Below are 27,793 nucleotides of genomic sequence, written 5' to 3' on the forward strand. Positions count from 1 at the left end.
AAGATTTGAATACTCTGAGTTGGATGCGTAAATGCAAGGTTAATTAATTTTAGATACTTATTTCTTCACCTTTGTTTAGTGGCTGTCTTTTCTGTTGCACAATTTATTAAATAAGTTAATATTTTAAGTAAAATATCAGTGTTATAGTAATTATGTTGCATTAAATTCTCCTTTTTTTCCTACATGATGCTCAGAACTTTTGTGCAGTTCTGCTTCACTAAAGATGGAATTCTATTATTATCAACACTTAGTATATGTGTCTACATTAAAGTTCACTTCTCTCTATCTCAAAGTAAGAAAAGTGTCTGTAAAGGACACCTTCAGCACATTTCTGCAAGTCACTGTCTTGGAGTCATATCAAGTTTTCTATTACAGTATTGCTGCTGCTGTTCAAATTTTAGTATTAATCCCCATGAGTGTAGTGCCAGATTCAGACATACAAAGAATAGTCCATATCCAAATCATAGTTTAGATAGTTTGACAGCTGTCAAATACATTTTTTTTCCTACCTCAATGTTACAACATGTGCTGCTCTCCAGGGGAGACAAAAGCCTTCTGTAGATAACCTTATTGCTTGGCTTCTGTTGAGATGACTGAGTGCTGCTCAACTGTGTCCTAAAAATTACTGTGGCACATAAGCCTGTGCAGTCACTTATGTTTACTGTTGGGATCTTCCAGAATCCCTAGTGTGGCTGACAGAACAAAAGTAGTTGAAATTAATGCCTTTGCATGTTGTCACCGTAGCTCCTCATTTACTGTTCAACTAACTATTGTATCACCATTCTCCTTCTTAAGTGCGTAATTACTTTAATTGGCTTTCCTGACACCTTTTCTCCCTAGTTATGAATTTGCTTGATGGTATAGAGGTGAACTGGAAGACCTTATCATACTTGGAAATGAGCAACTGCCATGACAGAAACTGCAGGGCTAAGTAAAAAAAGAATGGGCAAAGGTTTAGGTATTAGTACCAAGATATTTCAGTGAGAAAGTATGGGACTAGGCTAGGTAGCACTGGAAGCATGGTAGTTCTGCCAGTACTCAGTGGAACAGAAACTTTCAGGGATAAAAACTGCATTGAGTAAGATTTTCTTCCATATTTAAACAATGTTAATTTGATGTTTCTGTGTGCGTTAGATTTATGGTTGCTTTTTTCCTTTTTATTCTTTCAATGATGATTATTTAGGAGAGAAAATTTAGTCTGTGGCTTTGATTGTTCTAAGTAGGAAGGTTATTTTCAGATGCAAGTGTTAAATCTGTTTAATTATTTTTGTTTTAATTAGTTTTCATTATTGTCTTGAAAGGGGCTGACAATATCCGGAAATACTGGAGTCGTTACTACCAAGGATCCCAAGGGGTAATATTTGTATTAGACAGTGCCTCCTCTGAAGATGATCTAGAAACTGCTAGGAATGAACTGCATTCCGCTCTCCAGCACCCACAGTTATGTACTTTGCCATTTTTAATACTGGCCAATCATCAAGACAAGCCAGCAGCTCGCTCCGTACAAGAGGTATGTTAATGTGGCAGCATCTTGCCTGTTTGTGTTTACTATCTGCACACCACTCACCCGGTATTACTTATTACTCTGACATTCTAGTTAATAACTGGCCTCAGTTACTCTTTGTTGTTAAGTGCACAGACCAAGAACAGTCCCAGCCCCTGAGAACTTGGTCCAATGCGCTCTATACAGGCTTAGTTGTTCTGGTAAACAGACAAGTAAGACTTGGATACAAACAGTTCTTCCGCTTTCACCATATTTTACTTAAGGGAGAAAAGGTGTTTTTAAACTACTCTTATCAAAAGCTTCTGGGACAGTGATATTTTTTTGTTTTGCTTGGGTTTTTTTAATTTGCTATTAGTTTTAACCTTGCACTACCCCATTACTCCATTCTTTGCAACTGCTTAAAGCAATAGATGGCAGCCATAGGTTGTCTTTTATGTTGAAGTGTTTTTTCTTAACTGTTATGAACTGATGTCAGGGCAGAGTTGCAATTCCTGTTCTGAAGTCTTTAACCTATTCTGTTTTCCTTCTTTTAAGGAGTAATGTTTTTCTCTGATTTGTAGTTATCAAGTAGTAAACTATATAATTGTTCCATTCAGTGCACCTTTTGCTCTTAAGTTCCTGAAAAATTCTTCTTACCTACATTCGTATCATGTCACATACCTTTGAGGAAATGCTGAAAGTTACTGATTCTTCATGAGAAGCTCTCCTTATTCTTCTCAAGTTGTAGGAAGAAATTATAATTTGGTTTTGTCATTCTGTTGATAAACGTACTCTTCCTATTAAAGATTGTATGTGAAATCTCCTGTTTGTTCTGTGAGTGTTGTTTTTATTACAGAAGAGCAAAAACTTTTTCTACACCTTATTCTGCAGCTTCTTTGTATTTAAACTTGTTTTTAAACTTGTTGCTTTCTTAGATGCAGTTTGTCTAAAATATGATCTTTCTGAAGAGTTTCAATTCAGTGCAAAGCTTACTGATCTGTAAGGTAACTCCTGTTTGTATAGTACAGTTGTATGTACTTTCTGTACTATTTTACTGCTAGCTATGATTCCTTACTTAGCCAAAAGAAACAAAGGGTAAAAAGTTGAGCCTGTTAAGAAGGAAAAGTGTAAATGTGACTGGAGTGTAGTGAAGTTTCGAATATGAGAGGAAAAGAATAAGTGAGAACTGTGTAATCTACACTGTAAAATGTTTTATTATATTGCTGCTCATTTCCTCTAAGAATTTGTGCTTATGGAAAAAAAAAGAAGAAAAGCAGAAATGTCAAGTTACATAAAAAGGTAAACTGAAATGACGCAGGGAAAAAGTCTAAAAGTCCCAGGTCCCATTCATCTAAAAACAGATTTATGAAGATGTAATGAATATTTAAAGGTAATGTAATATGGATTTTTATGTATCAGTTTACTAATTTATTCTAGTTTATTGTGAAATGTGTAAGCAAAGTGTGTATTCCTAAGCCTTCCACTTAAAAAAGACAATATGCTGAGACACAACTGGTTTCATTTTACTCATCTGAATATACCCAAGTTGTTTTGATTTTTATTTTTTTCATAGAACAATACAAATCACGATTTCCATCAATGGAAATGCTTTTTCCCCCCCCACATTATTTAAGTATTTATTATTTTACTATTTTTTACTTTTCCAAATAACCAAATTGAATTGAAAATTAATTGGGGATTGTGATTATAATTTAGGAAATGTTCCTTCTCTGTTTTCACGTAAATAGTGAATACAGGAGAGAAACAGTGTCTTTATGCCACATGATATATGCCAGTTAGTTTGCTTTATAGCGAATTATAGGTTTAAGTCTTGAACTTGCAGTTGAGCCCGTATGGATAGACTTCTGGGGCTGTACTGAATCTTTTGTGTATTCAGAGTTAGCATTTCTTCTCTTTTCATTGACAATACCCTCATTTTCTCCCCATCCATTATTACGAATTGCTTGATATCTTAATACAGGAATAAATCCATATGTGCTTACAATAGCATTTAGATGTTTCTACTGCATGCTCTATTAAGAAAATATCTTTTGGTGTTTTATCATAGCAAACAAGTCTTGATTGCTACTTCGAATCTGTATGAATTGCTGAACACAAAAATTTTGTTAAAAGTGCACAGCTTATGCATATTTTCAGAAAAAAAAAATGCAGTCTGTGTCAAGAACTCAGCGTATGTCTCTGATATGCTTTACTGAAGAATACTAGGAAACAAAATGACAAAAAGAAAAAAAAAAAGTCATAAAGTTGTTACTTTGTCCCTGGAAAAATGATGTCCTGTGCTTGCTGTGTATGTGAAGTGGGAGGCTTATTGGTCAATTTTACAGATGTTTAAATGGAAATTTCTTGCTTTCCTAAAGGCTTTCAGTGCTGTTGTTCTCATTATGGACATGTGACATGGGAGTAAAATGCTGAATCATGAAACCATTCCTTATTTCACAAAGAGTATATTTAAGAATTCAACAAAAATAATGTGTTGTGTATCGAGAGTTGTATTAGACATTTTTACAGGACAAAGTCCATTAATTGTAGATATCTCCTCACTTTTGTATGTTATAAGACAAATGAATCACAGTTGAAATTTAGGAGTATGTATGCATTATTTTAGGCAACAAGTTGCCTTTCTTTAATGGATTTGAAAGGACCCCTTGGAGTATAACTAAAGAAAATGTCTTGAGTGGTGCATTATAGGAATTGTAGAAAAATATTTATCTACAACAAAAATCCTTCAAAAACTGTACAAGTGCCAAACAGTTTCTGCAACAGATGTTAGTTATATTTTCTGTTGGGAAGTGCGGTTCCTTCAGTTTTTCAAAATTTTGTGTTTTATTTTAATGTGTTTTCTCCATGCATTGCTTAAATAGAAACAATATTGTAGAAGCTGCATGCCATAAGTATTAAACAATGTCACGAGTAGTTCAGTTTGAAACTATGATGGCTAGTTGTAAGAACATTGAAATAACTCATTTAGTTTATGAAATGTAGTTTCACCCAGTTAGTTTTGCAGGCATGATTAGAGGGTATACATAATATTATTGAAATTATCAGGAAAAATTACAGCAGAACTTACATTGAAATTGTAATCAGTAAATGTAATCCTTTTTTCTTGTGTTCAGTTGCTGGTCAGCTGTTTCCTTTTTTTTTTTTTTTTATTTTATTTTAAAATGAAATCAGGAAAGTAAATTTAACATTACAGTCTAGAAACTGTAAAATGGAGATATAATTTTAAATATTGTGCCTCTTATTTCTGTTATGTCAACTTATATTGGTATTTATTCCACCTTCCCTTGTCAAAGATATTTGTAAGTTCTTTTGTTGTTCCTGTTACAGTAGGACCTAATTAAGTGTTTTCAAATAACTACTAAGTGATTTTGACTGAGATGTGCTGAAATGAAGACTGTCTATATTAACCAGACTGTAAAACTCAGTCCTATTTGAGTCAATAGGTATGCTGCAAAGTAACCTTATTTTGGATTAAAATCACAATAATGAAGAAAGAATCATATGTAAGACAGTTTTTACTGCCGTTTTGGAAACCTCTTGAATTAGGAAATAAAAATAGTTACAAGTGAAAAATAAATTTAGTTACTCAGCAGATGGGAGGATGGTGGCATATCAGTTCGGCCACTGTTTCCAAAATACAGGGTACAATTCTAAAACAGTGTACCTAATTATATATATATTTTTAAATAAGTATCTTGCTGACAGAGTGAGCTTTTGGTTTGCTATCACAAAGGTGCTTTTGGTTATAACAAGTGTTTTTGATTAGTCAGATTTCTTTTACAGGCTTTAAATATTACAGGAGATTTATGATTGTAGAAGTACTGAAAATTACTTTGCAAGGGAACAGCAGCTTGACTGTGATTACCAACTTGTTGATTTTTATTTTAGAACATGTGCTACTTCATTTAATGATATTGGAAGCTGGATATTTTAGGGGGTCCCTGTGATTTAAACCAGTGTGCAAACTGGGAGTTGCTTTCCTCCCAGGTATGAGCAATATTTAAGAGTCACAGATAGGATGCATCTGAAGCTGTCCATATGTCCTCTGAAGCAAACACTTGTCTGAAGCTGTTGAGGACTTGAGGAAGCTGTGTAGGACTGGCGAAATGAGAAACCCACTCAAACTGTGAAGCTTTGCTAGTTCAGTAATGAAGCAGATGCATGTTAAGGCTGCTCTTGATACTGCAGGTGTACTAGATGATCCTTGTAGGTCCCTTCCAACTGAACTATTCTAAGATCATATATATGAAGACATTAATAGAGTTGAACACTAGTACCAGGGGAAATCGTTGAAGATGTACTCTAAATCCCTGCTTTTAAAAATGCTCAAACTTTTAAATATAGACTTACTGGTAGACAGTGAATGAAAAGTCATCTTAGTCTGTTTTAAGATTTGTATTATCTTTTAAAATACTGTTGTCAGGGGAAAAAAGTGAAAAGGTTACTCAGTGAGCCGATCACGTGAGCTTTTTTTCTGTTGCATACAAGATCCTACTTCGAAGTAACAGTACTCATGGGTGTGTGAAAATCCAGAGGAAGGTCTGATTTTCCTTTTCAATAGAGCAAAATACCTTCAAATTGCAAACAGTATTTTCAAAAGCAAGTGAGAAAGGTTGATCCTATGTTTACGTAGGCTGCAATATATTTATCTGTTTGAGATGATTTTAAGGCATTTGGGTTTTCAATTTTGGACAGTTTAATTTGGTTTTCTGCTAGCAGAAAAGTGGAGGGTGACTCTCCTTGTAAAAAGAGCCACCTTAGGGATGTAAGGGTTAGTGTTTGTTATGTTGCCAGTTTCTTCTCTGTTGTTTATGTCTGGAAATAATGTTGTAGATGACAAAGTCTTCTTGATGCCTTAGGTGTCTTAGAGCTAAGTAAACATTGGAGGAGAGTGTCCAGGTTTTTCAGCATCTGTGGAGGCTCTTACTGGTGTGGGCAGCTGGACCACTATAGGAACTGCACTTTCTGAGCCTGCTGATGCTTATGATTTGAGTTGACTTGCATATGACAGGTTTAATTCCAGGATGTAATCACTGCTTTTTATTTTAGTGTCTTCGTACTGTTTTGCCATAGTTCATGCCATTTGTAGTTTCTGCTAGGTGGGGGAATATGGTTTCTTTATGGAAACCCTTTCAAAGTAGTAGTGCGTGAGTAGTATTATAGATACCATTACTAACAATCTGAAAAACTGTGTTGAACAGTGACATGTGAGGAGGTTTAGCTTCAGAGAGTATGCAGGATCTCAGCTAACAGTTTTGAGCAGGTACCATAGAAACTTAGCCCGAAGCTGATAGTGAAAATGGAAGTGTTCTCTGCAGTCTGTCCCATCCTCAACCTGGTCAAGTATCTCAGATTGGTTCACCTATCTGCATTCTTAAAGACCAGCTGTTGCTAACCCGTGTACTTTATGACAGGGACATCCATAGCAAAGTTAAATCGAGGGCAGATTTTTGGTTCCTCAATAAACTGTTTCTGAAATGATTTATCTTCAAATTACTGCAGCACATAGCCAAATGTGGATTCCTACCCTGTTTTGAGATCATAGTGACCTTAATGACCTTAATATTTGCAATCCCCTCACTGCAAATACTTCTTCTCGTCCAAGGTGTATCCCCTGATATTTGAAGATTGTTTTGGAGCTGGACTCTGCTATTTTGAGTATTGGCTGCTTCCTTCACAACTGTGGCCTTTGCAGGAACAGAGGAGTTATTTGTCAGACTTCAGTTACAAACACATTTGCAGACGAGGAGGACATTATTAAACTGATGTTTAGGAAATATTAGTTTTTCCATGTTTAGAACTATACAGAAATAACTCCTATTTAAATGTCTCATAGGAACTCCCGTTGTGATTAAAGAATTTCTTCAGACCTGTGAGGAACATGATTTAGATATAAAAAGATCATAAAATAAAAGAATGTAAATAAAATACAATATAAAAAGATAAGCAACAGCTTAAATAAAAGTAGTCTGTGAGTATTTCCACATCTTAGATGTGAACAGCAAAAATTTTGTACCATTGCGAGCCTGTGTTCAATGTAAGTATTTAGCAGGTAGTGTTTGCTTTAATCATTTCATAGTTTGACTGATCATACTGATAGAAAGTTGGGTAGTAAATATTACTGCAGAATGGAAGTGAGCATATAAAGAAATCAAGATGAGAAACTGCAAATCTTGGAAGAAGCTGGATTTTTCTGTTGTTTTTGAGTCACTGGCATGGGAGGAAATAATGATGAGCAAAGAAGAAATTAAGATGATCTGAAAATTAATTGTAAAGTCTTTTTAAAGATTTTAAATAAATCTATCTAAAAGGGTTCTACTTTTTGTGAAAATCTTTATATAAAAAGGTGACATGAAGAATTCAAACCATAAGCATATGGATTGATATGGATTTCTGTTTCGGTTATGTTTTATAATAAAAAAGAAATGACAGATAAAACTCCAATACATTTTTGATAGACCCAAAGATGAATTGGAATTGTGTATAATTTTTAGGTGGATAGTACAGCTTACAAATAACTGCTGTACCAATATACATGGTCCAATTACAAGAGAAAAGTGTATCTCTGAATATTAAATTCCTAGTCCTATTCTTGACAAAGAAGTAAGTCTGCAAGGAGCTGAGTTGAAAGAGTACCCATAGAAACTTTGAATTGGAATAACCCTCCTGAAGATAGAGACAAAATGCTTGAGCACACCTGAAAATATGCACATACTGCAGAATGTACAGGGAGCTGAAGAACAGGAGTGGAGTAGCTAAGACGGGAGTGGAAATACTGCCCTCCTACACCAGTTTCATGACATCAAACTGTCCTTAGAGAAGTAAATCTCTTGAATGGTGTGTGCAGCTGATGATGCGAAGTACAAGTTTGCAAAAAAGCTGCATGCTTTAGAGTAGATTTTATTTAAAGAGTACAGCTGTATACAGTTTCAACAACAGTAGCTTGATTTTTAAAGCACTGTTTGTGTCGTGTCTGCAAATGGCTGTTTTATATGCATATAGTGGGTGTACTTGGAGTGTTTGTTTTACCAGCAGTATTGGCTTGTATGCTGTACTCTTTGCCTATGCCATCCTTCAGGTGTGACAGTCTGACTCTGTGGCTGTGTGATGAACTGGTTTGTGCATAAAAATTATGTACTACTCCCCTCCTTCCTCCCGGTCTTATTTTCAAACAGTCTCAGCTCATGAGACATTTGGGTAAGTTAATGTACAGGCACAAACAAGAGGTGGAAGGAAGGTGAGAGTGATGCAGAAAAACAGTGGTATGGAACTCTAAATCGCAATGAGACTTGGACCTTCCTCCCTGCCACCTTTCTAATTCACCTTTTTTTTTTCCTGATCCCACTACAGTGAACCTCAGTAGAAGAAGGTTACGCAGGAAATTCTGGGAAATAGTTTTCCCCTGTTACTTAACGAGGAAGGTTCTGGAGTAGGTCTGCAAGGACCTTTACTGAGGTTGAGAGTAAGGTATGAAAGAAGCACTTATTTTCACTATGTGCTTTGAAAAGTAAACATCCTTGTTGTCTTCCTAGCCAGGGAATTAAAAAGAAAATGTCATTCAAAAAGGAGGAGTTGGTTGTGCATGCAGAACTAAACATAGCAACTGTGAAGTTAAAGCATAATCTGTCTAAATAAAAAGCAAAATGATTAGAGAAATTTTCATATGCTTTCAGATAAAAAAATCTGTATTCATTTTTCAGTAAGTGTTTTTCATAAATATTTGTATACTTGCAAATGCTTATATAGTATTCATTAAAGACTGCTGGAGCTCAGAAGAGTGCAGCTTTTTAGAGTTCTTTCTGAAACCTTTTTTGCTTGGCCAAAAGTTGCTGGGCTTCGATAGAGGTTTACATGAAATACTGAGGCCCATTGGATACAAACCTGACTACACAATCGTAAAGACCCTTTTGGGCCTCTAAGTCTGTGATACTGCTGTTCAGAGGAACTCCTGAGTGCTCTAAAATTTAATCACTGTTTGAGACATTTTACATGAGCAGGAGAAGATCTGTTTCTTTCAGAATAAATAACTATTTCAAATGGAACAAAAGAATGGCTATATAACAGCTTTCCAAATACAGCTCTATGATTTTTAAAAAAGAGTTTTCAGGATCAGATGAAAAAGAATGGAAAATTATTTAGTAGTGCACTGGATCAAGTTTGTGAAAACTCTGCTATTGTGCAAGTGATTTAGGATGTGGGTTTTTTTCGGACATCCTTCTTATATTTATTACAATGAGTAGAAGTTGCTGCTTTTTAAAAGATGAGGACATATCCTCCCCCTGCCTTTTTTTATTATTAATAGAAAGTATTAGAATGTCTCTATTGCTAAAATAAGCTTATTGATTGAAGGGAAGTTAACTATATTGTAAACTTTCTATTTACCAAGCAGGAAGCTCTCTGATAATTTTGCATAGCTGAACTTTTTTCTGTATTATTTATATTTGTCACTCAATATGACAGAAATAAATAATAAAAAAAAGGTTGATTATGATCACACAATCTTCATTATATTAGGGTAGGAATGCGGTGTATTAAATGAATTTCTGGTCTCAGTCCATTCTGCAAGAATTAGATACTCGCACTGCATGGGAGATCATGATAAGAATCTTTATTGGTCATGTCAGGGACATTCAAGAATAACCGAACAGGAGAAAATCTGTCCATTTAATATTTGTGTAGGCGTTTAAAGTTTTAAGTATGTGCCTGAAAACTAGAAATTGTTCAGCTACATTAGCACTACCCACACTGTGAAGTAACATAGATTAATATCGTATGTAATTTCCAACATCTCACAGAGCTTGCTGGAAACGTGTCTATGCAGAGTTTCTTTAAACCTGCATCAAACAGAACATGTTCAGAGTTCAGGTTGGGTATTGGGTACTTTTGGTACCTTTTCAAACTCAGCATTTCTGAAGGTGCTTGAGAGGAATTTCTCTTGGGTATGAGTTGTAGCATGGGTGAAAGGAGAATTGAAAATAATGCATCATTAGACCATCAGAGGCTGAAACTGCTTTAGATGGGTGAGCATAAAATTCCTTTGAAAGGGAATGAACAATGCAGCTCTTGACATGGTGATGATGGCATATATGTGAGACTTTATGAAACAATGATGTATTTCCAAGTGACGTGATAGGGAAAGGATCATCCTTGCATCAGCATTCTGGATGCATGTTACTGGGACAACTGCTGCAGTTGTCAAGGTCCAAGAAGGAAATATGTAGCATTGTAAGGTGAGATCAAATCCTTTCCTATCCATTCTCAGTGCTGAACTGGTTCCTCCGCCCAGGATTCCTGCAAGCCATTATGCATCTGGAAGAGTCTTAGATGCTGTGGGGGTGTGAGGGAAGCCAAAAATCAAAGATGGTTCCCAAGTTAAGAGCTTGAGTGTTGGACAGGACATTGTAGTTTTTGAAAATGGGATAATCCAGCGATAAGGAGCAACACGAGGAAAGGAAGGGGACAGGTGACAGATGTCATGCACCCCTTTCCCTGCCTCTTCCCAAGATTTTACCGGCAGTAAAGTAGAAGAGACAAGAACAGACAAGTAGAGAGCAATCTGGGGTTGAAACAGAAATGAAGAATGGAGGGGAGTTCTGCAAATTCAAAAGTGGGGAAGAGTCCGCAGTTCAGGGAGGATGAGGATGCAGTACTCCTGAGTTTTTGCTTAAAGTAGTAAGTTTGAAGCTTTCTTCTGTAGGGATGTATGGAGAGAACAGTGTCCATTATGCTTTCAGAAATCTCATCTGTCTACTTCATAATGACATCTAGTTCAAAAAGAGGAAACCACTCTCCCATCCCCTTCTTTCAGTGATTCAGCAGCAGATGCAGACATACCCCTGAAGAAACATGAATTATCTACTCTCTAGCATCTGGTAACAATCTTCCTTCATAAGACTAGAAGCAGAGTTTTGAATATAATGACATTATTCTAATGATGATCTGTTGATACTGCAGCATATCATTAGTCATTCTGGAATCTTTATAAGCATAAATGTTTTCTCAAAATAGTTTAAATGTTTAGAAAATCTATTACTGCAGTCTGACATGACACAGTAACTTGTTCGGCTGGAATCTGAGCAGCCCAAAATTTTGAGTTAGTCCAGAAAAGAATTATTAGTGAAGGATCCTACAAATAGGAAGTGTATCAAAGAAAAAAAAAATAAAACAATTTCAGGATTTTTTTTTCTTGAAAAAATGTATTGTTAGGATTTACCCAGGTTATTCTTATTTTTTTTTCTACTGTTTACAAGAATATAGTATTAATAGAGCATTGAATAATCCATGACGATGCATGCATAACATTTCTCAATAGCTTTACATTTCTGATGTTCTCTGTTATCTTTGGTTGTTCACATTTTGCTCAGATGTGGAGTTGCAAGGGTCAGAAATACTTCCTTAAAACTAAAGACTTGATATTTGTGTGTAGACCTTTTTAAAGTTAATACATGCTGAAGTTCCTTGTTCAAGTATTAATAGGCCCTGTAAGGAATCTAGCAAACTGTTAAAAAACAAAATAAAACCCAGACCCCCCCAATCTGCATTAGTGAATGAACTCTTCTTAAAAGGCTGTTCGTTTCATCCATGCAGATGTATAGAGGAGAATAATTGGGATTACTGCATATATTGTTACATATTTGATACAATTGCACTATTTATTTAAAATTAAGTTCTGCCATCTGTCTCTCTGTCTATAGAAGTTTGTTCTGTAATCTTTTTCCAATAGTTCTTCATAATGCATTATCATACCATTTGTATTTTCATTTTGGTTTTATGTTACTGTGGTAATAAATGCTGAAAAATTATTTCACTGAAATTGTATGAAACATTTGAGTATTTTAAGGATATCTTTCTTCTTGATTTCCAATAGTTTTGTTCTGTTGCAGTAATACCTTTGCAAGAGACCATATACTACCTACAAATCTACGACCAAATATTCAGTTCCGAATTAGATACCTTTGTTTGCCTCCCTTGATTATGTCTTTACTCATAGTTGAGAGTAAAAGAAGTGACCGAAATTTGAGTTCCTCTCTAGGACAAGTATAAAACTCTGCAGAACTGCAAATGAAAAGATGCTCTGTCGCCAATGTTACAGGAAACACTGGGTTCCCTTTAGCTGCGGCAGTGTCTTCATTGGTGGCACAATGTGTGTTTGTTGTTTTAAAAATGTATAACTCATTTTGAATGAGCAGATTTATCTATGTGATTTTTTAAAATGCGTTATATAGACCAATCTTTTAATATTTTGTTCATTTCGGGTAAGTAGAGACTATCCAATGTTGCTTTCAAAATCACACATGTGCACAGAACTTTGTTATACAGCCAATACTCTTCACTGAGTAATTTGGTCTGTTCTGTGTATCAAAATTCATTATTTACAGATAAAGTTGTTCTTTTATTTTAAAATACTTTTGTTTGTGTGTTTTGGGCTTGTCTGTGTTTTTCTTAGCTGTCTTTAATAAATTGCTATGTGTTCTTAAACAATGAATACAGGCTACAGAAATAGTTCTGCACATTCTTCAAGTATTGCACGTGCCTGCACATCTGTCATGTACCAGAAGAGTTCAGTTTTGGTTGGCTACTTTTTCTGTGGATATACTACCTGTGTCATTTCTCATGAAGTTCAGAATGTATCATTCATTTAAATTAAAATAGTAATTGAATGAAAGTTGATTTTAATTACATTTTTGAATAATTAAATATTTATATGTCAGAGAGAATATCTTCAATAATTTCCATTATTTTTTCTCTTTCTAATTTTCTTAAGGTAATTTTGAAGTTTTGTGAAATCTCACTGTTAGCACTTAAAACAGTCTTACTTCTAGAAAATCTTCTGAATTCCATTTTAAAGTGAAATGGAGTGTTGTTAAGGGGGAGAAAAAGCTTAGTATCTTTGTATTCTGATTTATTATACAGAAGGCTGGTTTTTTTTAACAAAAAAGGCCTTTTTTTTTTTTTTTTTTTTTTCTTTTTTCCCTCTCCACTATTCTCAGTCTCTTTTGATCATTGATCTGGGTGACCCCACGCTCAGGGGTTTTTTCTTCATTTGACATGGACAGATTTTTGAAGTATAGCTCTCCTTTGGGAACCTCGGGCAGTTCCACTTGACTAACCTGTGATCTAATGAGCAGTAATGCAGGGTTACAGTGACCATTTTGTTTGCTTTGAGGGAGGATGGCTAGACAGAGAGTGGGAGAGAGGCGGTGTCTGTGGAGAAAAAAGATGCAGGGTGATCGAACAGTGTGAAAAAGACTTGTTAGCCCACATTAGTGTGCCTGATTTACTTCACAACAGGTCAAGAAAGGCCAAAGACAGGATTGTCATTAAATTGCAAAGTTGAAAATCCCAGTATTCAAAAGCATCCAGATTTCTGAAAGTTGTAAATTAGAAAGTTTGTGGTGGCTGAATGTTCCAGGAAGATATACAGAAGTACCAGCTTCTCTAAAACATGAAAGGTACCTTATAAAATCATGCTGTAAATATGAAAAGAAAACTAGCTTTTTAAAGTACTTTCATGGTTGACTGTTTTACAATGAGACTGGGTGCAAAAGAGAGGCCAAACACTAACAAGGTCGTTGCACTTTCTTTATGAGCCCTGGGGACCCCTTAATTATGTGCCCGTGCTGCTTATTTTGTGATCTGTAGAGTGTATGTGTGCGCGTGTTTGAATAATATATAATTTTTATTTGTATTTATTTAATACACACACACATATATATGTTAAAAACAAAATTATTGCAGCGGTTCCCAGTAATGCAACTTTCTAGTCTTCTGCAGCGTATTATATTTTTTTTCTCATATCCTTTTTTTTTTTTCTCTTGGAGTGAACATTAAATACTAATCTTCATGTCACTGGCCATGACATGAATACAGACTTATCTTAAATTTACATTTCTAGATGCAGAAACCAAAACGCCATTGTTTGTACATTCTGAAGAATTATTTTTCCTAATAGTAAATGTTGCTTCGTAACACTTGAATTGGACTTGACAGCCTGTCTTTAAGACAAACAAATATACATTATCTTCTTTCATTAATATTGGCAATTTTTTTATTGCTGCTTTGCATTTGAAAAAAAAAAAGAAAAGTTGAAGCTGCCTGTTTCTGAAATTATATTTCCTTTTCTGTTTCATTTGCTTACTTGGCAGTGGCCAGTGGCAGTGGCAGTATCCATGATTTGAACAGTACAACTACTATGCAAAATATCCTTTTAAGCTGTTGCACTGAGAGCCTTTAACTCATAGCAAATTCTTGTCATTGCTATTTTTGATCTGGCTGGCTTTAGTAAAAATCAAAGTGCAGCCTTTTAGCTATGTTATCATTGTTCATTGAAGCAGCAGGTAATAAAACAAATGGGTGGTCTTAGGGGTAAGGTACTTTTTCTGTCTGTGACCAGAAGTTTCACTAATTGATTCTTACTACTATTGGCTGTCAAAAATCAGTTTTCCACAACTGGCATACAACTATGTTAATTTTAGACCGTCCTACGGGGACAGTTTGTTGTCTTGATCTTTGTCTGTCTCATTATAACTAGTAAATATAAAAAGTTAAACATCTGAGAAGAGCTGACCATAATTAGGAGAATTTTCTTATCTGACTTCAGGAGCTCTGCTCCCCTTGATCATTCCAATGATTTCTTTGACAATAAGGGAATGTCTCTTCTTGGTTAAAAGGAAAAGAAGACAATAGGATGTCAGGCTAATCATGTTGAACATTAGCTTTTGGGTTTTACTCGCATTGGATTATATATTAATATGTGGTGCCAGATTATTTTTTGTTTATCTTGATCCTCTTTTGTTTGCAGTGAACATATGGTATAGTTTAACCTCCTGATAAATTGAAGTTTACATGACAGCTGAACATGGGAAACAAAGTACATTTTCTATATACAATGCTGCATTGCTTGATTACTTTCCCAGTGTGTCACTCATGGTTTTACCATATCATAAAAAATTCTTATTATTAGAATTTTAATATAGAATTAATTTATTTTGAAACAATGTAGTGTCCAAAGTAGCTTAGTGGTTACTAGACTCAGAGACTAATCTCAAAGAATTTTACCAGGGTACATTTTCATTTTCTCAATTATTTTAACTAATGTTTATTTGCAGCAGATTGGTGGAGATACATTCTAGGAATGTATGGAAACTTACTAGGGCATAAAACGATGGGAAAATGTTCGACAAAACAGAATACTGAATCAAAACACACTTAAGCTTTACTACTATTCTCTTTCCATTGAGGTTCTCCGTTCCCTAAATAACATTGTCTGTGCAGTGTCTATGCACTCTCTATTAGCTCTTCTGTTTGATTTAATTATTCAGTTACTCAGTGTGCCTGAATTAAGTCATCTCTGCCAATCTGCTTCTTACAAAGTGTTTGGTCAGTGAGAAGAGACTGATGTCATCTCTCTGGACTAATTTTTGGGGGTGTTTAGGAATCAAGACACTGGGACAGTATTTCAAAATTGGCTTATAAACAAGAGTCAATCTAAGAGTACATTAATGTACTGATGCTGCAAGTTAAAGGCAGTGGAAGAGTAAGAATTACTTACCCATCTGAAGAACATGGTAAACTTTCATATATTCTTGTTGTCTTTCTTAAAGACATTAATAGTTTTTGCAGCTTGATGACTGGAAATTATCCTAAAAAACACAAGAAGTTTGCCGCCATGTAAATTGTTTTCACATAAACTTGCCAGATATTATATGAAAAGCTGAAGATCTTTTTGGACAGTAATATTTTGCTCAGTTCAGGAAGACTGCTCACAAAAGAAAAGGAGACAGGGCCAAATGCAGGCTTTTGGAAAATTTTCTGTCCAGTTTGTAATTGCCTTTTAAGAGAGCATTTCTTGTAAGACAGATAGGATAGCTTTTGATATAGGTACTAAAATTCAACATAGAAGTTTTTTCTGTTTAGCTGTATGTCATGTTGTGTAACCGGCAGCAAAACATTGTACTTTTGTGCAGGTTATCCACTGTAAAAACCCCAGTGGTGTGAAATGGTTGTGATATAGTCCACCTCATGGACAAAATGCAACCAGTAAGGTTTAGTAGTTGCAGTTGCTCTTTTACCATGAAAAAAAAAAACACCAAAAACGTGTGTGCTTTCTTTTGTTTCTCTAAGGTGTTAATTTGTGTCTCCAAGCTATATTTGAGAAATATACCTCTAAAATGTTCTGAACTGGGAATGCAGTAGCTGATATGTTACATAACAGTGAAGTGCTATGCTATGCCAATGGACTCTGACAATTCAGATTTTAGTAATTGTAAAATGGGCTTGAAATGCTCCCCAGATGTGTTTGGCTAGCTCTCCTTTTGGAAGTCATTCCTTCTGTGCAATAGGAAAAAATCTTGCGTAACTAAGAAAATGAGTTCAATAATGCCACCCTTCCCCTGCATAAATAAGAAGGTGGGAGTGGTAATACTATGTCTGGGAAAGAAAGCAAAAATGCAATGCTTGGATATCCCATTGCCGGCTGTTGCAGGGAATGTGCTTGCCAGCAGTTTCTGGCAAGCTGCTTCTTTTCCAAACTCTCCAGGCATTTAAAAAGTCTTTTGCCTGTTAGTCACCTTTCACTTACTCCTAGTGTAGAAGGAATGTTTACTGACTGAAGAACTGCCTGTTTTGAAATCAGGACCATTGAATTAAGTTTCTGTTTTGATACATGTTAGTTTGTTGATACTTACTTGACAGCATGGTTGAGTTAGGAAGATGGCTGCTAGTGCCCAAACAGGATGAAAGTTTAAAAGGCCCAGAATCTGGCTGAGGTTTTCTGTTCATGTAGAAGGCAGCAGATCATGAAGTCCTTGACCCCTGTGCAGGGGGATGGATGCTTCAGAAGTGAGCTGTGTTCAAAGGGTAGGTCAGCAAAGCAGCATTTCCATTTCTGGTGGAGCCTGGCTGTGAGAAAATTCAAAAATCTACCATGTCTAGCAGTAGGGCACGTGGAGCCTCTTTGTGTTAGTTTGATTCAGTTGTGGTCTGGTATTTGAATCCTCTTCTGTGAACTATGGATCAGCATGTGCATGGGTCTGAATCGCTGTAAGGCATTTGAAGACGAAATGAGTAGTGTATGTTAAGTGTCATTTGAATGAGTCTGCAGCTGTAACCACCACCCTGCTGGGGAGGAGGCCTGATAGCTAAGGACTGTATCCTAAATCACTGTTGTAGAAGGCAGTTCAGGCAGAGACCATTTGGAAGGAGAAAACAGATATAATGAAAGAGGAAGAACTTGACTGATGTCCTAGATAGAACCACAGCTGAGGGGAAACTAGAGATCTAGCTGCTTGGATGCCAAATGTTTTGCAAAAATGTTCTCAGGAAAGTTCAGATTCATAAGGATATAAAGCTACTGGAGAGTGTCCAGAAGAGGGCTGTGAAGTTGGTGAAGGGTTTGGAGGGGAAGCCGTATGAGGAGCGGCTAAAGTCACTGGGTTTGTTTACCCCAGAGAAGAGGAGACTGAGAGGAGATCTCATGGCGGCTGCAGCTTCCTCACAAGGGGAGGAGGAGGGGCAGGTGCTGATCTCTTCTCTCTGGTGACCAAGGACAGAACCCGAGGGAATGTCAGGAAGATGTGCCAGGGGAGGCTTAGGTTGGACATTAGGAAAAGGTTCTTCACCCAGCGGGTGGTGGAGCACTGTCAGGTAAGGAAACAGTCTGCAGTTCATTTTACGGGATTTTAAGCATTAGTATATGGTCAGCTACGACCACAAGCGTAATGCCCATCTTATAATTGATGATTCCAGTGAGAGTTTGAATTTGAAGCAGAAATTAATAGCTTTGATGCAAAAGTTAGGACAAACAGAACAATAAGACTGTGGTCTCCCAACTGGTATTACTGCGCTAGTAATTGAATGTTTCAATTTTTCCACTTTTCCAAGATGGTTCTGATTCAGTAAACATCAGAGTGCTTTTATATGTATAGACCATGATATACACAAACTAAAGAACTGTGGTATTAGTCATAAGAACTGCCATCCTAAGGAGTCCTACACCGTGCATATGTTACTGTTACTGTTACTGTTACTGTCAAGGTATTGTCTTTGACTGGAGTAGTTATGCAAATCATTTAAGCAGTAAATTAATATGACAGTTTTCTAGTCATGGGGCTCTACAATTATTTCAGCTTCTGTGTTCTGCAAAGTACAAGTTTAAGTATTCTGAGAACCTACAATGAGTAACTAAAAGTTCTTGAAAATACTGTATTTATTGTCTGGTTATTGTGATCAGGCAATGAAAGAAGAGTTGACTTGACCTGCATTATCAGTCAGAGACTCACTGCATTAGAGTAATTTGACTAAAATACATCAAATGCTGGAAAAATGTGCCAAAGCTCATTAGGTTATTTTAGTGCTACTGACTTTTTTTTTTTTAATTAAGCCTGGATTAAATATTTGAATTTATACTCAAAGTACAGTTTTTAGTATATTTATATGACCTGTCAGTTTGTAACGTGTTTGACAGTAATAACCACAAATTATTTGAAAAAGGTAGTGGTGTTACTCTGACACTTGACCGCTGTGTCATTCATAACCTTTTCTGACCCTTTGAAAAAGATCTTGATTTATTTGATATAAGTTTAGATTCTCTTTTATTGTAAAATTTGGAAATAAATATAGCACTGTCAAGTTCTGAAATGGAAGTCCTGAGTTACCCAAGACCCATATACAGCATCTCCTGATTAGTTTTCTGTTATAAAGTAATTATTCGACATACTTTGCTCATTTCAGTATGTACTGAAGTTTGACCACCTTCTTATTAAGGATGTGTCATCCAGAAACAGTTGAATCGTTCTCTGAGTTAACGGTTTTTAAGATCCGTAGTAGCTTAATATTCTCTATTTGTGTTATCGCTTTTCTCCTTGTTCATTTAGCTATGGTGTTAAAGAATGCAGAAATAGTATTCCTGTAAAATATTTTTTAGGTATGTGGATTGTCCATACCAAAATAGTCATTTTACTAGTATACCCATCAAAGGCCATAATTTTATCTGTCCTGTAGATTTAAAATTCTCTGTTACTATTTAGATTATTTCAGTTTTTTTCCTTCTTTTGATTCACAGTATGTTCTTCATGGAGTTTTACTTCATCTTGTGTGGAAAAAAACAAACCTGTTCCTATTTAGAAGTATTTCAGAATTAGTAAGTCAGAATGCAGGTGCTAATATTCAGAATATAAGTGTTAATATACAGAATGTAAGTGCTAACAGATAATGACCCTTCAATTTTGCATTAATAGGCAAAAAGTCTCAACTAGTTTGTGTATTGGAGTTGTTTGCAAGCCTTGATAGAATGCGGCATTTTTCCAGAGATGAAAAAGAAAGCTTTAAATCTGATTCCCAAGTCTCTTTTTTGGACCTTAATTGTTGCTTCATTAGTTACTTTGTTCTTAATTTAGACTGATGAGGCTCTCTGGGAGTCAAGTTTATGGGAGTTTTGTGAAGATTGGTATAAAGTATTACTGCTGAAAAGTGTGGCAATCCTATACCTATTAAAGGAATTTGCAGCTTGAGCTCCACAAAAGACTCAGCAAGAAACCGATGTAGTTCTATAGAAATGCAGGAAAACTCTGCCAGAAATCCTGCAAAACACCACAGGATTCCACAAATTTAGCATTTTTCAGCTGACTGCACTCTGGACAACTGCCCGCCCTCTACAACAGGAATAGATTTGAACAGGACTATCAGTTTCACAACCTCTATCAAATTATTCTCTGTTGTGTCTTCAGACTTTGCTTTGCTTAGATGGCTGCTTTGTGCAGTGCTTGGAAACAGAGGAATGTTTTCTTATCTCCAACTTTTTGTGCTGGGACAGATGTGAACAACTATTCATCACCATAATATTTATAATTATCTTTTTTGAAAGCACTCTGAAAGTCTTCATTTCTGGTGGTAAGAGGAAATTTGAAGTCTGTTCTTGTTGATCAGTTTTCTACTTCAATGGCTATTGAAATAGTTGTTCTTCAAAAAGAGTTTGTCACATTATTTAAAACCTTTCTGATTTTTAATTTTGTTTCTATGTATTTGGCCTTTTAGTAGAATCCTTGTTGTTCTTACAGAGAAAAAGTTATAGATACCATGATCATAACCTTTCTGTTCATGAGCTTATAGCCCCTGACAGTAATTTCCAAAATCATCATTTTCTATGCCAGGCATAGGTCAATACTGAAAACCTTTCAACAATCCCATACTACTTCTCCTTTAAATTGTGTACTGAATATTGGATCCTGCAAGGTGTTACTGTGCTATGGTACTGTATTTAACATCCTTATCAAATTTTTTAATTTCATAGCACCAGGGAAACCTTATTATTTGCACACAGTATCTGAAGTTTCGTCTTGAAAGGTCCAAGCCACGTCTCTTCTAGTCTGTCTCTGAGGCTGGAAGGCTATTGTTAGAAAAGACAAGGTTTGTTTTTGTCATGCAGTAATAATCTCCTGCTTGTCTTTGCAGACTTGAGTATTTCATCTTAAATTTAACACAGAGACAAAAAAAGAACAAAAGATGAAGAGGAAAAAAGCGAACTAGAGTCTTAGAAAATTCCTTTTCTTTCTTTTTTTCCACTATGAAACTAGTTCTGCAGAGAAAAAAATATTTACAGACACGGTGTGCCAGCTAACGTCACCAAGCATTGAGCGGGAAGAAGAATGCTAAAAAAGCAGAAAATTAGATATGTGCTTGCCTGTTTGCTTCCCAAAAAGAATTTAAATTGTTGGCATTTGGGAAGCCTTGTCTGAAGCTCAGAGCCTCACCTGTCTGTAGTGCTCTGTAAATCTGCTCTGGTGACCATCAACTCTCAAAAATATGTGTCTTAGAGCAATTAATTTTTTACCAAAGAATACTGAAAAAAAATAGGTATGTGTGTGTCATGTAATTACTGAATTCTTTAAAGATAAAAACAAAGGCCACCACAGGAGCAAATTAAAACCCCTGGGAGCTGACATGGTTATTGAAAGCTTTAACAGAGCTGCCTTGCCATAGAAACCTGCTTTCCTATTGTCATTCATTTTGGTCTCTGAAAAGGAATTTATGATCAAAGTTTTGTTTGAGCACAACGTAATGGCACAGTTAAGCACTCAGATTAGATTTTGGTGAAGTTAGCCAGGGATTTGGGTCTTTTTTTTACATGGCGCTCATCCTGCAGTGATAAAAGTGTTTTACACTTTAAAATGTTTACCCCTTAAAAGAGAACTTCACTTGGTGTGGGTTTTTAAGGCTACTTTTAATCACAGACCCATTAAAAAAAAAAAAAAGGTGGCAGAATCTGTTAAAGGTATTTTTCTTGAAGTACATTAGATCTGTGTTTCATATTTTATATCTGCTCTTGTTATTTAATGATAAACTCCAATCTAGAGTACCTTCATGAGTGACATCTTGCAACATAAATAAAATTGAAACAGTGTATATTTAAAAGACCTTAATACATAAGATACTTCTATGTATAAAGTTGCAAACTTGATGACTCTCCGGTAAAATTATTGGATGTCCACTGTCCAATTTTTCAATTGCTATTGACAGAAAAAAGTTTTATTTTTGACAAATCCATCTTCTTTTTCATCACACAAGCTATTTACCATTTGATAACACATACAGTTTTCTTTTATCCAAAGTTGGCTTTTGTGACAGAGAAATTAAGATGGCAAACAACTGTTACTTATAGTGGGAGAATTGTTACAATTATTGAGATGTTAGGAAATAGAGGTTCATTTCTTGTCTTTGCTGTAGAAGTCTACAGTTGACTTGGTGGAAGTAGGCCGTTTCTGCACTCCAGTTTATGTCCATATAGAAAAGTCTTACAAATGTTCTAGGATGATAATGGCAACCTGTACTTTTAAATAACATGGACACCCAAGTGCAGGTGGAAGAATTGTTGATTTCTGTGACAGAAAAACACAGCTCTAAATATTGTGATGGTGAAATGAGTTACGTAAACTGATAAGGAGTCATTTAAAACAAAGATCAAGAAAAATCTGTGGGTATACAGTTCCCTTAACATAGAGTCATGCTGGTACACATTCAAAATTTAGAAGTAGCTTTGGAAATGCTGTCTCATGGTGTGATCAAAACAACAAGAGCGATCAGCCAATTTAAGTTTCGTCGTGAATGCCCATGGGAAACAGGAGTATTTGCCTAGTCCTATATATGAGGTTTGTAAAAGGAATGCATTAGAAGCTAAATAATGGATTGATGAGACTTTCTTTAGAATGTGCTGAAAGAAAGAAATCACAATAGAGGTCCCCCTCTGCTGGTGGAGAGTTTAATGTTCAAGACAATGCAGTGTACCTAGGCATTAACTTAAAATCAATTGAGTCTGAACACGTTTACACACTAAAAAAGCCACTGTTACACAGTATAAACTACTGTAAATCTAGTGAAAGTTTTAAAGTGAAATATGGTACAACTGATGTTATCAGGTTCCTGGTCTATTCATTTTAGCTGTTGCATAAGTAATTCATGTGAAGTGCCCAACAGAGAGTGTACACTGTATTCTCAGTTTGTGCTATACCTAACCTGTGGCGCTATGCAGCTTTTTGTTTACCTATTTCAATGTCATTTAAGACTTTTATCCTGGGTAGCAACCCTTCTGTATTTATCCTTTTCTAAGACATTTTCAATTGAATTTAATTAATAATTCACTTAAAATATTTTCATATGCATGCCTGTCAGGAGAATTTCTCAAGTCCTTCTTCAGTGACCGGAAATGCTTGTACCTAATTTTGCCTGTTTACTTAAATTACTCATGAAGAGTGAAAACGTTAAGGGTACTGGAGACAGGAGAAGTAGGTTATTCATGGTGAGAAGAGGATACAGTGATACACTTAAAAGTGAACCAGATGAAGAATGCAAATGATCAAATAAAGAAAAAGCCATCATAAGGAATCTTTCAAAGACCTGTGTGAATTCCTGCTGCCTACTATGTTAGTCCTAAGAGTGGTGTTGAAATCTGTTGTCCTGACAGCCCCAGTAGTGTGATCCTTTTTCCTCTATCAGAGGAGAGATTGCCCATCAGGAAAGGAAATAATTCTACTTTCCCTTTGCTGGTTTCTTCCAGCATTTCTTTTTCATTTTTGGCTAGGTTAGAACTCACCCTCAGCTTCAGATTTAGCATTCAATAAGATGGTGAATCAATTCCTTATTTTAAAATGTAATGTTTGTTGTGCCTGGTTGTTTACTTCTGTGTGTGTGTATTGGGGTGTGTGTATGTGAAATAAAATGTAAATGGTGGGTGCTTATATAGAAGGCATGCCAAGGTTTTATGTTGTGAAATGTATTCCAAAACGGTTTTATTTTGGTATGGCAAATAATAAAGTAATTTTGATTAAGTCCTTGGAATAGATATTATTATATATCTCAATGAGTTTCCATTTCTTATGAATAAAATTAAGGTTCTATTACAACTGTAAATCAAAACCTTTTTATAGTTCATGTATTCATATACTAATAAGGGTATGACAATGAGTTACTCTGCTGCCTACAAAACACTTTTTTCAATGAAGTTAAGCATTTAAATGTAAGAGTTAAATTTATTTATTCAGGCTTAATGTTGTCTCTTTGTACATATCACCAGTGTAAATGAGACAGCACGGGGTTTTGTTCCCATCAGAAATATAAATCATAAAAGGACTGTGGATGAGTCTAATATGATCATTCAGCTAAAGCTGAATGGAATTTCATATAGCAATGAGACAGCACCATCAGCCAAGGGGGTTTTCACCTTCTCTTTAGCCATGGGCATTCTTGGAATTCTTACAACATGTTTTTGTAGCTTTTTTTACATGAAAATGATAGACAATGTTAATGTCGTCCTCCTACTTTCCCTTCCCCTGTGTGTTTAGTATTGAGTTGAATTGTTCTAATGCCTAAGAAAGCAAGTAGACCTTTTGCCACAAAAACTGATTTTGATTTTCCTGTATTTTTAATACTCCTGCATTTATAAAGGCCTTGCTGGTCATACTCTCTGTACTTTTGAGAATAATAGCTCTGGCTTTTAAATCACCTAATTTGTGTTTATGCAACTGTGTCTGTGGCAAATATTAATCCATATCTATTGGAGTTATTCTATTTTGTTTAATTGTATTAGATTTAAATTAAGAACAAGCATGACTTCTCAACCTTCAGTTGTATGCTTGCCTTTCAAGATGGTGTAAGCTCTATCTACCACTAATCTGTTCTTTTGTCCAAGAAAGTTAGATAGGAGATGGCGTATTTTCTCATTAAACTATCACTAAAAATAAACAATTACTGTTACAAATTAGGCTGCAATTGCAGTTTTTCTGATAATTTCATTTTCTTTCGTTTTCTTTGAACTTAACAATGTTTTACCTTTTTCAGCAAGTTTTGAGGCTGGCTATTCAGAACTCAATTATGTGCCTACTCAATATACTAGCTGTTAGTATAAACTAATGAAGAATAGAGTTGACTTGAAAATTTGGCTACTCCTATATGCATGGCGAGTTCAAAATTATCCCTGTTTATACAGCCTTTGGCAATTTAAGCGATGTGTTTTGTCACCTGCTTTGTGTTCTCATGAAGCGCTGGAACATTTATGAAGAAATACAAAATATGACTTTGAATCCTTGATGTCTTTAAAATAAATGCACATATTGATAGTGACAGATTGCTAAACTTGGCTTTAGACACTTAGTTGTGTTTCTTGCCAAAAGTAATCCAGATGTGCATAATTTATCCGCCTGCCATATGTGCGCTGACATGTCTTTATATAATCAACTGTCTGCTGAGCATTGTTAAACAGTTAAATGTTCTTTATCAACTATCTTTTTGAATAATGCTAATAAGTCCTTTAAGGAGTTAAGCAAGACCATAAAAACAGCTTTCTTAAACTGAAGAAAGGGACTTCAGATTTTTGATTGTCCAAAAGGCATGCATGTTCAGAAAAAATTCATTGGTAAAAGAAGCTTATGTAAAGACCATTCAGGTGGTGTTATACAACTAAGGAGCATGCATATTTTACTCATTATGATGGGACAGATCTTTGTTGTGACAATGTAAAGGAAGTTGCTATGGAATAATAGCATTAATTAATAAGGATTTTTTTTGTATGAGGTGCTTGTTGAAAGGAGCAAATGAACTTGACAAGCATTAACCAAACATGCCCTGGCATTAGGTTCAGAAAGAGTTGTAGGAGGACATTTGTGTCATTTGGAATATTTCATCATATCATCAGAAGAAACAACTCCCATTTTATGGCATGTTTTGCACTAGGTGTTCTTTAACTGCCTTCAGAAATTTATTTATTGATTGGGTATTACATGACCCAAATGGAAAATTCTTATGCAAAGAGAGTTTTCTGTCCAACAAGTTTGCTATCCCAAAATTTTGTCTGCAAAGGAAGCAGTGATCCATAGAAATATTCTCCTTTTATTTTTATATGCCTGTCCTTTCACCCCATTGACATAATCTTATCAGAATATTAATATGGATAGTCTGGCTTTCATCAATCTCTGAGTCAGATCCCAGTGTTCACCTCAGAGGTATATAGGAAGGTGTGTGGTGGTCATGTACAGCAAAATGCATGTAGTGTCTCATGGTTCTGAGTTTCCCCTGAGGAGAAGGGTGTCTGGCTCTGTCTGGTGTTCCTGTGCATACAGGTAAGTATTTATCCCTACAGTTATGTAGATATCTATCTGTTATACATAGGCCTGTCTTTGTAGCAATCTGCTTTGGTTTTTGAACTTTCCCCCCCCCCCCCCGCCAGCAGCTGCATAACTTGTGGCGTGATTAGCAGCTGCTCTTCATCGTCCTGGGAGGTCTCAGTCATGACCTTTCCAACTGCTGATCTACATCATTAAGATGAGAATAGGTGTGCATAAGCTGTTAAGAGCACCAACTGTATGACGCTTATTTCCATAAGGTCATCTAGATTTGAGCAGCTCATCTTGATTTGTACAAAGGAAGAAGTAGAATGCCTACATAATGCCCTGAAATTGGGTTACCATGCTAGATGCAGTAATACAGCAAAAAGTTCTTGCTACCATCCTATTACAAGCCATCTTTGCTGAAATGGTAGAAATGTGCTTCTAGTTTGTAGGAGTATGCACCTAGTTTGTAGACACTTCTGTTTAAACGATAAGATTTCAATTTATCTCTCAGACCAATGCACATGGTCTAAATGGAGATACTATTTCAGTGTTTTGAGCTGTTATACTGCTGTAATTAGCAAAGATATGGGCCATGTGGATGTGATGTGGCAGTCCTGCTTACTGCTAGTGTTTGCATGTGGGTGAAGTTGGGACGTTTCTTCAAGAAAGTTTGTTGGTGAACAGTTCAAAATCTTCTGAAGTTGCTAAGGTCTTAGTGAAAAATGCTTGTTAATCATGGATTAACACTGATCCAGACTGCTTGAACTTCTGTGCTCACTAAACCATGCTACAGCTACTATACTAAGGACTCTGCTGTTTCAAAACAACCAACCAAAACCCCAAATCAAAGATATTTAGTGTGTTCTTATGTGCTTCTAGGAACTGATCATCGTATTGATCTGTTTCCTAAAGTATCCAATTTTTGTCTGATTTTTTTCAAGTTACTTAATATTTACTTGTCTAATTCAAAACCAGTATCATGCGAAATAAGGGGAATCATATTTTCTGACATTAATATCTCTGTTCTTGATGAAGGTGCAGCTTCTTGCACTTAAGAACCACTGTGGAATCTCAGTATTCCATAGCAACCAGAGCTTTACATCATGGAAAACTTCATTCCCCAAAGGAAGCCCAAACTTATTTCATCAATTATTACATGTAGTGTAAGTTTCCTTCAGTAGTGTAAATTGACATTTTTGGAAATCTAGGTACTTTGGGGTTAGGAAGTGATTTTAGAATTTTGAGTGCATTTTTTCCTCATTGATTCTTCATTTGCCCTCTGCTCTAATCCTTGGGAAAATGGTGAGTGTGATTTCTCTTGTGTCCCCTCTGCCCTTATTTAAAAAAAAAGAGAACAACCATACATCCACCAAACCCCATTTTCATTTGTGATATTCCTTCAGGTCCTGTACTTCAGGGATCAATTCACTCCTTTTTAAATCTGTATTCAGCATAGTACCTTACCTCAGCTTTATAATAATTGACTACAATGTACTCTTACTGTTTGATTGCTTCCGTTTCTAAAAGAACATGATATTTGTAAAGAACTCCAGGTGAGAAAGTATGTGTTTTATTTTTAGAAAATGATAATTTAAATCTTTACAGAAATACTGTGATATTGTCCATTGCTCATATCCTAGCTAGTTTTATAAACCTCTGAGAAGACTCCAGCCTCACAAGCCATTTACATACA

The 27,793-nt window shown here is 35.6% G+C and overlaps 1 protein-coding gene across 5 annotated transcripts in view; it reads left to right on the forward strand.

The window, feature by feature from the left end:
* Positions 1-27,793, forward strand: part of ARL15 (ARF like GTPase 15) — a 227,061-nt gene that overhangs the window by 93,185 nt on the left and 106,083 nt on the right. For 4 of the 5 annotated variants that reach the window (XM_082075605.1, XM_082075607.1, XM_082075604.1 and 1 more), the window contains one exon: positions 1,302-1,510. In XM_082075605.1, the coding sequence (XP_081931731.1) occupies positions 1,302-1,510 (209 nt within the window). Of the gene's footprint in view, positions 1-1,301; positions 1,511-2,418; positions 2,488-27,793 lie in introns of all 5 variants that reach the window. The other variant, XR_014186309.1, reaches the window with a different exon arrangement.

Source organism: Streptopelia decaocto (assembly GCF_964273445.1).
Source record: "Streptopelia decaocto genome assembly, chromosome: Z".
Classification (NCBI taxonomy): domain Eukaryota; kingdom Metazoa; phylum Chordata; class Aves; order Columbiformes; family Columbidae; genus Streptopelia; species Streptopelia decaocto.